Below are 9,432 nucleotides of genomic sequence, written 5' to 3' on the forward strand. Positions count from 1 at the left end.
CAAGTAACGAATTCGAGATACTATGATTCACAACCTACAAAAGACCCATGAAAATATATAACTTTTTCTTTTACCAAAATTATCCACGATTACTATATAACAAAAACTGATCAAGCTATAAATGGAAGAAGCACCATTCTTCATGAGCCCAAGCAAATTTTTTAATCTCTTGTACTAACAATTTTCGCGTAACAATCTCCTTTAGTTAGTGTACCCACTGCCTTAGATTTCGTCTCAAACCATGAGACTAAGGCTAATGGATCCATAATCATGGACATATGACATTCCATCTTTGCTAGAATGAAAACTTCCTCAGAGTTAGTAGAGTTTATCAATGACATTGGGAGAGATGACATTAAGGATGAAGTAAGACATCAAATGTTTTGTCCAATCAAGTGTTTACAAATTAATTTTTTTAAATTATAATAAAAAATAATTTATTTATTTCTACAGTTTACATTAGGTTTTGCATAAGTCAAAGCTAAATTAATAGCATTCAAATTGCAAATTGATTGCTAGAGTATTGCCTAAGAAATGACTAATAATGATAATATATTTTTATGGTCACCGCAAGACACACCCGGTTGGTTATGAGACAAAAAGCCCACCTCCATACACGGATATTTGATTGCTAAAGTTTATTAAAATATATATACATACCGAATTATAGATTTGAACATCTCACCTTTTAAGATGTAGCTACTACCATCTTATATATATGTAATGGAGTAGAAAGAAAAATAATAAAAACAATATTTTTCATTATTTATAATTTCTTTTTACTTCTCAATTTTTTTAATTTATATTTTAAATTTAATCTTCTTGGTGCACTAACCAATAAATAAATATAATTGATACAAATCAATGGTCAAAAATTTGCTATAGATGAATAGAGAATATATAAACATTTATTATAAATGTGGTAAACTTGGAATTGATTACAATTATATAAATATTAACTATAAATTTTATCATTTTTTTTTATTGTTTATAGGTCACGTCTGTATGTTAAAGTGAAAGAGATAAAAGCTCATGGGAATAGCTATGAATTTGTCATCGAGGAAAAGTAAATGTGGTAAACTTGGAATTGATTACAATTATATAAATATAAACTATACATTTTATCAAAAAATTTTATTTTTTATAGGTCACATCGATATGTTCAAGTGAAAGAGAGTAAAGCTCATGGGAATATCTAATATATTCGTTTGGGACTCGGTAAACGTGTCTTCCACGTCACCTCACCCGAGGTGCCTTCAAATTGAAGAATTCCTCAATGTATATTATTATTTATTAAATCGTGGAAAATGCGTTGTATACCATTACCGATGCACTGAAATTTGGAAAAGTCCACACCGCCATCCTTGCCACGGCCTCCGCCTGAAAATACGTAGTCCACGCTTATCGGATCGTAATTTTATTACTTTAAATACCGCACTTGGATATATCTGTCCTTGGAATTTAAAGAAAGGAAGTGACAGAAGAAAACAGAGTTTTTCTAGTTGAATTGAGGGTAACTGTATTTTCATTATAAAGATGTATCATCCTCCAGTTATTGGTGTTCCACCTCAAAATTCTAATGTTAGTAATCGCTCGGCATGGACCACTGGCCTCTGTGATTGCGGCGAAGATTGTAGCACCTGTATGTATATATTCTATTCATATATACATATGTTGTCTCATTTTTATATATTTCTTTTTGTAATTCCTGACAAGTAAAAAAAAGAAACAGGAGGCTGTATTGCATTTCTTATATGCACAGTTAACGAATTACAACAATGTGGTGGCTATTGCAGGTTGTCTCACATGTTGGTGCCCATGCATTAGCTTTGGACAGATAGCCGAGATAATCGACAACGGTTCTACCTGTAAGTAAATCAAATTGTGATTTAATATTCTTCTCAATATCAATATCATATCAGCATAGACTCAACTTGAATCTATTATGCGCAACAGAGATATTCTGGATAGTTTAATTTTATCGATATCATATCAGCATAGACTCAACTTGAATCTATGATGCGCAACAGAGATATTCTGGATAGTTTTTTTGGCAGAAGTAAAATAAATTATGGAAAAAATGACGAATGAATGGATTGCCGGCTAAGATATTTTTTAAAACTTTGTCACAATTCATAAATTTAAACATAAGAGATTTAATTTCTTCATACGCTTTATAAATCTTTAGTTTTGTTATCCTTGTCACTTAAATTACTAAAAATAGTTTTCGCTGTGTGAACATTGTATGGAAATGTTCACAGCATGCTGTGTTAGCGGAGCGGTGTACTATTTGCTGATGCATGTGGCCTGCACACCCTGTTATACCTGTTTCTACCGAAAGAAATTGCGCGCAAAATTCAACTTGGAAGAAGGTCCTTGTGGAGACTGCCTTGTTCATTGTTGTTGTCAGCAATGTGCTTTGTGCCAGGAATACAGACAACTCACAAACAGTGGCTTGGATCCGGCTCTCGGTAATACATATATATATAGTATTACTTGTAAATGGTATTGCAATGTTACTGATGTATATATTTAGATATATTTATGTAGTATTACTGTTACATGGTATTGCAATGTTACTGATGTAGGGGTTGGTTTGGTTAATGGCGTTGTAGGGTGGGCCGTAAATATGGAGAGGATGCGAGCAGCCCAGGGTAGAATGGCCCCGATAGCACACCCGCTGGTGGATCAACGGATGAGGAGATAGATTGATAACATTCTTATGTCGTGGGCTCTATAATCCTGTAAGGAATGGTTTATAGGTTACTCGTTTTATCTCCGTGATAATTTAATTGAGTTTTTTTGTGGATAAAGATTAATTTGAACTGTGGATGAAGATGAATTTATAGTTTCAGTTTATATTGTTATATTATTATTATTATTGTTTCGGTCATAATTTAATGAGATTTGGTTTTGGTTTTGGTTTTGTGGATGAAGATAAATTTCTACGTTTTATCTCTGTGATAATATAATGAGTCTTGGTTCTCGTTTTGTGGATAAGATTAATTTATAGGATAAAGTTATATTATCCTTATTATTATTATTTAATAGGTTTCGTTTTTGTTTTTGGATAAGTTGAATTTAAATCATGGATGAAGACTGAGACTTGGTTTTGGTTTTGTTGATAAAGATGAATTTAAATTATGGATGAAGATGAATTTATTTTTATTATTATTATTATTATTATGATGTTAATAGATATGTATGTTTTAGAATTGGGTTTTTAGAATTACAATTTATTTATAAATAGTTATTAAGTGAGTGGATTTTTATAAAAATAAATTTTTAATATTTGTTCTCACTTGAAGGCTAGTATGTATTTTGTATTTTGAAGGCTGTTATGTTTTTTTTTTCAACTAAGGTCAATAATTAAAATAAATGTGACATAATCTTCATAAGCCATAATATCCTAACAAAACTTATTTAAAGATTACAAATCTCCATGATAAAGTAGGTTGAATTTCAATGGATACAAATCTCGTTACATGCTTAACTAAACTAAAATGTATATATATGTTTAACTTATATATTAATTCTTTTTATCATTAATATAATAATTATTATTTTATTTTTGTCATTAATATAATAACAATAATTTTAAATAAAGTTATTAATTAATTAATTTTTATCAATTTTTTTTATATTGGTTAGATATCCATTGATTGTGCCAAAACGCAGGGTGCAACACAGTATGGGATTAGATGTTAGATATTAACGTGTTACATGTGTATAAATATCGGGCTCATAAATATGCATATGTTATCTCATATTATGTAACATTTTTATTTCGTCAAATTACAAATTAAAAAAATAAATAAAATAGTAGTTAATAAATAATATAAATTTTGGGATAAAATAGTAAATTTACGAGAGGTTTTGATATTCTAGTTTTTTGCAACCTGTTGATGCCCCGAAATTCGTTGCAACAACATCGGGGAAACCACCCGGTCCGGACCTTAATGCAGCTCCTTTTCCATTTGGGATAGTGGCTCCGACTGGGGATAATGGGACCAGTTTCCCAAGAATTATAAGTAAATGGGATGGATGAATGATTTACGATATAAAGTGGTAATAAGTGAATAACTAAACTATAAGAGAAATATAATAACTATAATCTAATCCCGGGACTTATCGATTCATAGAGTGCAGCGTTTGATAATCTGTGCTTAATGGCAGGCATATAGATGACTCTAACACTAAAGCATAGATGTTTAAATCATTTAAGATTGCTCTGCATAATTAGTTATGCAGAGCGATAATAGCGAATTACTACACTTAGTCATTTATATTATTGCTACACGCATGTGTGAGAGAGATAACAAATCACAAAACATTCAATAGTGTCATGAAATGAAGATTTGCTGTTATATTGCATACATGTATTCAACAATAGCAAAGATAATAACACAGCAATTCATATAATAGAAAAGAGGACAGATACAGATAATAGTACCATGTAAGCTGTTTGATCAATCCAGTATATTAATCACTATGTCGCAGTTCTTCCTTCAAACTAGAAAGCATTCCAAGCAAATGACAGTAGTGCACAATTGCATAAAACAACCTTCTAAGCAAAATTAAGAACCATCGGTCGAGTTTCACAAAAGGATATAGACTGAAGCACAATAGTGCAAACTTCAGCCTTTAAGTCTTTTACAAAATTTTACGACCCTTTCCAAAACAATGAAAGGATCTATAAATACTATGCTAATCTAAATATCTAAAAACTGAAAAGCTACTAAATTGGCATTAACAAATATCATCTTGTTTCCTGGCGATCTGGCAGTCGGCGGCGATGCTTCATTCAGAGGTCTCTTTGCCTTTACTCCTTCGCTGACATATCGCCAGCATTGGCTCTACTTCTGGTGGAGTGTTGAGGCGTGAAGTTAGCTGGGCATCATATGTGGCATCCTGAATGTCGGAAATCAGATATCGGAGGGCATCTGTTAAACAGTTAAGAGCCGACCTTTGAGAATGTGGTTTAATCAGAAAGAGCCAGTATGCGTCGGCGGTTAAAGTATTTACTCCGGCGATTAACCGTCCTTGTTTCTCCAGATCAGGGTAATTTCTCTGTTCCAGCATGTTTGCTGTTGTTATGCTTCCAGGTGTGCACTGGGAAATCATGTTTGCCAGATACAATGTGTCGTTGACTAGATTGATCATGTTGCTGGCAATCATTTTACATCTGGAAGCCGCCCTTTCAGCTTTCATTACCTGAGTATTCCATTCCATGAAGAGTATGTCCTTGTACGTTATATGGATTCGGGACAAATTTGCCGCTTTCCCTTCTGGAGTATCTTGCCACTCAATATATTCCGATATGTCATCCTCGGCCTGATCTAGCTTATTCCTGGCCTTTTCTATTTGTTCACACACTACTGTAGATGTTTCACAAAATGACTCAGCGTCAACAAGTTGTCAGCACAAGAGCCTGATCTGAGATATTAATGCGTCGTTTATTCGAGTTGCCTCTGCTCTGAAATCATCAATACTCTGGGCGTCCTTGATACCTTCGAGCTGTGCTGATAGCTGAATTATTTGCTCGTCTTTAGATTTTATCATCAGCTCATTTGATGCTTTTAACTGGGATAATGCCTCTGATAATTCTTTTGCCTTCTGAACCTCACTTTGGTCTATCCTCTGTTTTTCGATTAGCAGTTGCTGGGTTAACAAATTGTTTTCTTGCTGTTGAGCCAGCAACTGTTCCTCTACCTGCGCTGCCTTATTTTTCGCCTCAATTACTTCTGCCTGCAATGCATATATTTCATGATCTTTAGTCTTCAACAGAAGACTTACCTCTGATGCTTTGTCAATAGTTGCTGTCGAATAAGCTCTCGCAAATTGCGACAGTTTAGTCAGATCTTCAGAGGGATCTAATTCTCCCTTCCAGACCACATTGCCCGTGACTGTTTGCTCAGGAGAAATAGAAGGTTGATCAAGCCTTCGTCTTTTCCTAGAGCACCTAACAACGGCTCTATGCTTTGGGCTGTAGAAAATATCTAGGGGAGGAATTTCTTCCACCTGGAGATCAATTTGATCGGATGGGTCTTGAGTGATTACCTCAACATTCTGTAACATGGGTGGGCCGCTGGTTCCTTCTAGAACCTGAGAAGAAGTAGTATCGGGAGCATTACTTGTTTTAGAGGTGTCTGAGTCTTTGGAGGCTTCCTTACCACTGATAATGGAATCGAATTGGTTCCATTCCTTAATCAATTCAGGATCGGTAGAGATTTGCTCACTTTGTTCTGTGTGGGCTTTACTCTGTTCTTTCTCTTGTTCAATCCTCTGCTGTTCCTCGAATGCCTTCTGCTGTTGCTCCTCTTGTGCTCTCTGCTGCTGCTCCTCTTGTGCTCTCTGCTGCTGCTCCTCCAATTCCTTTTTCTGCCTATCTTCCAGTTCTTTCTTTGCTTTCTCTTCTTCTTCCCTCTTCCTCTGTTGCTCTAACTCTTTCTGTTTTCTTTACTCTTGATCCTTTTGTGCCTTTTGCTGCCTTTCTATCTGCTCCCTTTTATGCTTCTCTGCCTGCAGCTTATTTTGCCTCTCCTCCTGTTGTTTATCATACTCTTTAATTGTAACAGGAGGTGGATGTATTTGCTGCTGACCAGGCTCGCTTGAGGAGGATGTTGGGGTTGTGGATAATAAATCTAGAGGCAAAGTTTGCAACCTTTGCTTTCTGAGTTTATTAAATTCAGTCAACTCCACATCTTCGTATCTCATTGCAGCAAGTTGTTTGATTTGGCTTATTGAATCGGCACTCATGAACAGGTCATCAAACTGATCTTCTTGATGGACAACCTTTGACAGTTTGGCCTGTTCCAAGGCAATGAAAGCAGTCTTTTTTGGATCATAGAGTCTGTTTGGAATAGAAGCCAGGGATATCATTTGGAGTTTTGCTGCTTCCTTTTCTGCATGCTTGTAATTCTGCAGCGTATAAACTCCAATTCTTAAAGGAAAAGAGGGCCATCCTCTCTTTTTCTCATCTTTGAGAGTTTGTGTGACACCCTCAGACATAATCTGGTAGGAGATTTCCCGGGCTAACAATTTATCTGGGATGTACAGAGGGAGAACGTGTGGTCTAGCCTTGCTTCCAAAAACTCTAATATAGGTAAAATGCTCTTCCCCGAACCAATGTGCTACGGCTGGTAGGTCAAAAGAAGCTTCATAGGAAATTCTTGGGATGGGTCTGTCGAAAATAGAATAGTGGACGGGCACCATGAAACCATTGCAAATTTGATACAAATGGTCTTTGTAAGAGGGCTTCCATAATTTCCGATGGTACAAGTGAATGGGTGTTGGGTCATGGGTGGTCCATCTCCAACCAAGGACAGGAAACTCAGAATTAAAACACAGGGTATCCATAATGTAAGCAGAGTAATAAAAGGGTGGGATTTTCCTTTCGGTGACTCTGGTTTTGGCTCTAAACTCACGAACAACTATGACCAATTTATCAGACAGAATAATGGCCCAATCCATAATTGTACTATTGACGGCCGCTTCCATTAAGGGAACCATGTCAATATGGATATTAGCAGAGTCATGTAATCCCCACAATCTACACATCATAATCCCAGCATAGCAATAGGGAGAAGCCAAAGAAGCATTGGAGTACTTACCCGAACTTTCATGCTTGTGTTTGGCTGGATTCTGCCTCCAATCTCGGAGAGGTTCGGATGGTGATTCATTCTCGTTCGCGAACTTCTCCACAAAGGTTCTGTTATAGACTAGCTCAGGTTCAGGCAAATGATACATCCGCCTTAGGTCATCAGGCTTGAAGGATCCGAAAATCCTTCCATCCTTTGTATGAAAGGTTCTATCAGTGAGGGTAATTTCCTCAATTGCCCAGCGTACCACATCAGTGTAAGGTAGGACTTGTTCTCTGGCTGCTATTCTGTGCAAAAAGGAGTCGGCCAAGTCTTTGAGAGTTGCCTCGGACTTCCTTAGTTCATCCACACTAGCCTCAGTTACTGTTTTTTCTGGTTGCTCAGCCTCTAACAGATTATATGTACCCTGCCATGTAGTGCTAGGAAGACCAGTGCATGTAGTATCTGAGATTAAGCCTTTCTTTGAAACTATAGCAGCTTGACCTGGGACAGGTGTTACAGTAGAACCTGCAACCTTCTTGAATTTCTTTCCCATCATGTTCAGGCTTCTCTCGACGGTTGAATTCTACACAAATGCAAGAGAAATCGTAACAAGGAAATAACAATGACAATCCATAACGGGATAGATATATTACTTGAACCGTGGCGAGATTAATTCTAAAAGTGGCTGCGGATCTAATGATTTGAGAAGGCACCGCAGATGCAATGATGGTGATTTTACAGCCTGCAGCTCCATAAATGACCATTACTTAGTTATTAAACCGAATGACCCCTTAAAGCGTGCAACAGATTTTTTCAAAGGTCTAATCGTAAATGTTCGTTAAATCGAAGGGGCAAAGCTTTAAATACGCATGCATTACCTTATCCCTGCATTTAACGGCATTTTGAAATCTGTGCTTTTGTCAAATCGGATTCAAATATAACTTTGAAGCTTTGAAATAATCACCTTTTAGGAATTCTGGTCATCATTAAGCGTCATCGCATCGCATCGGGGGTGTGAGTGATATTATCGTTTGGGAGAGATCTTGGCGAATGCCGATTGCGACATTGCATCGTATTAGTGTGCGAACATAATCCCTAGATGTATATCAAATGATTTACCGACTACCGATAGCGATATCACATCGCATCGGGGAAAAGATCTGAACGTCTTATGAAAATGTATGGGATTCTGCCGACTACCGATAGCGATATCGCATCGGGTCGTGGCTTAAAACGCTTTTCATAAGAGGCAGCGCCGAAAGCTGATCACCGATATTACGTCGCATCGGGGAAAAGACATGTGCTTTTTCTATGTGTGCATTGACTGTCGCTGATGGCCGATAGCGATATCGCATCGGAAAGGACCAAGGTAACAAGCGATCTTGCGATTGCTTTTTCGGACTTAACCAAAAATTGCTTGTTATTTATTCAAAAAGGCTTTTATTCACAAATTCATTTGATTATCATACCTTTTTCGAACAAATTCATTAATGCCAATTAAAATTTTAAAAGGGACCCATTTCATATGTTAATTGTTTGTGATAAAAATGTTATGAAATGGGGGGTTGTTGTAGGGCACAACAATTGGCGATTCGTTGGTAGAACCAGTTATCTCTGGACTGATAAACATACTTAAACTTTTTCAAATAGAATCTTTATAAGGGAAAGGAAATTTCTAATATAACTAGATGTCTATTGATTCTGAATAAAACAGAATTCTTCAGTTGACTTCCTCTTTTTATAAAGAAAATAAATGCATTTTAAGTTTTTTAAAACAAGTCTTTAATGGTTCATAAAGGTAAAATAGAAAACTTTTCCATATCAGCTTTTAAAATAAACTCCTCTGTCA

The 9,432-nt window shown here is 36.1% G+C and overlaps 1 protein-coding gene across 1 annotated transcript; it reads left to right on the top strand.

Annotated features, from left to right (window-relative positions):
- The first annotated feature begins 1,480 nt into the window (after positions 1-1,480).
- LOC149157822 (cell number regulator 2-like) lies at positions 1,481-2,745 on the top strand. The gene is made up of 4 exons (XM_089437658.1): positions 1,481-1,642; positions 1,797-1,868; positions 2,262-2,471; positions 2,616-2,745. The coding sequence occupies exons 1-4, from the start codon at positions 1,537-1,539 to the stop codon at positions 2,705-2,707; spliced, it is 480 nt and encodes a 159-aa protein (XP_089293784.1). The 5' UTR covers positions 1,481-1,536; the 3' UTR covers positions 2,708-2,745.
- The last annotated feature ends 6,687 nt before the right edge of the window (positions 2,746-9,432 follow it).

This window comes from Pinus tabuliformis, chromosome 5_2 (genome assembly GCF_031772625.1).
Source record: "Pinus tabuliformis cultivar Carrire ecotype Pingquan chromosome 5_2, CPIR1, whole genome shotgun sequence".
In the NCBI taxonomy this organism is placed as follows: Eukaryota; Viridiplantae; Streptophyta; class Pinopsida; order Pinales; family Pinaceae; genus Pinus; species Pinus tabuliformis.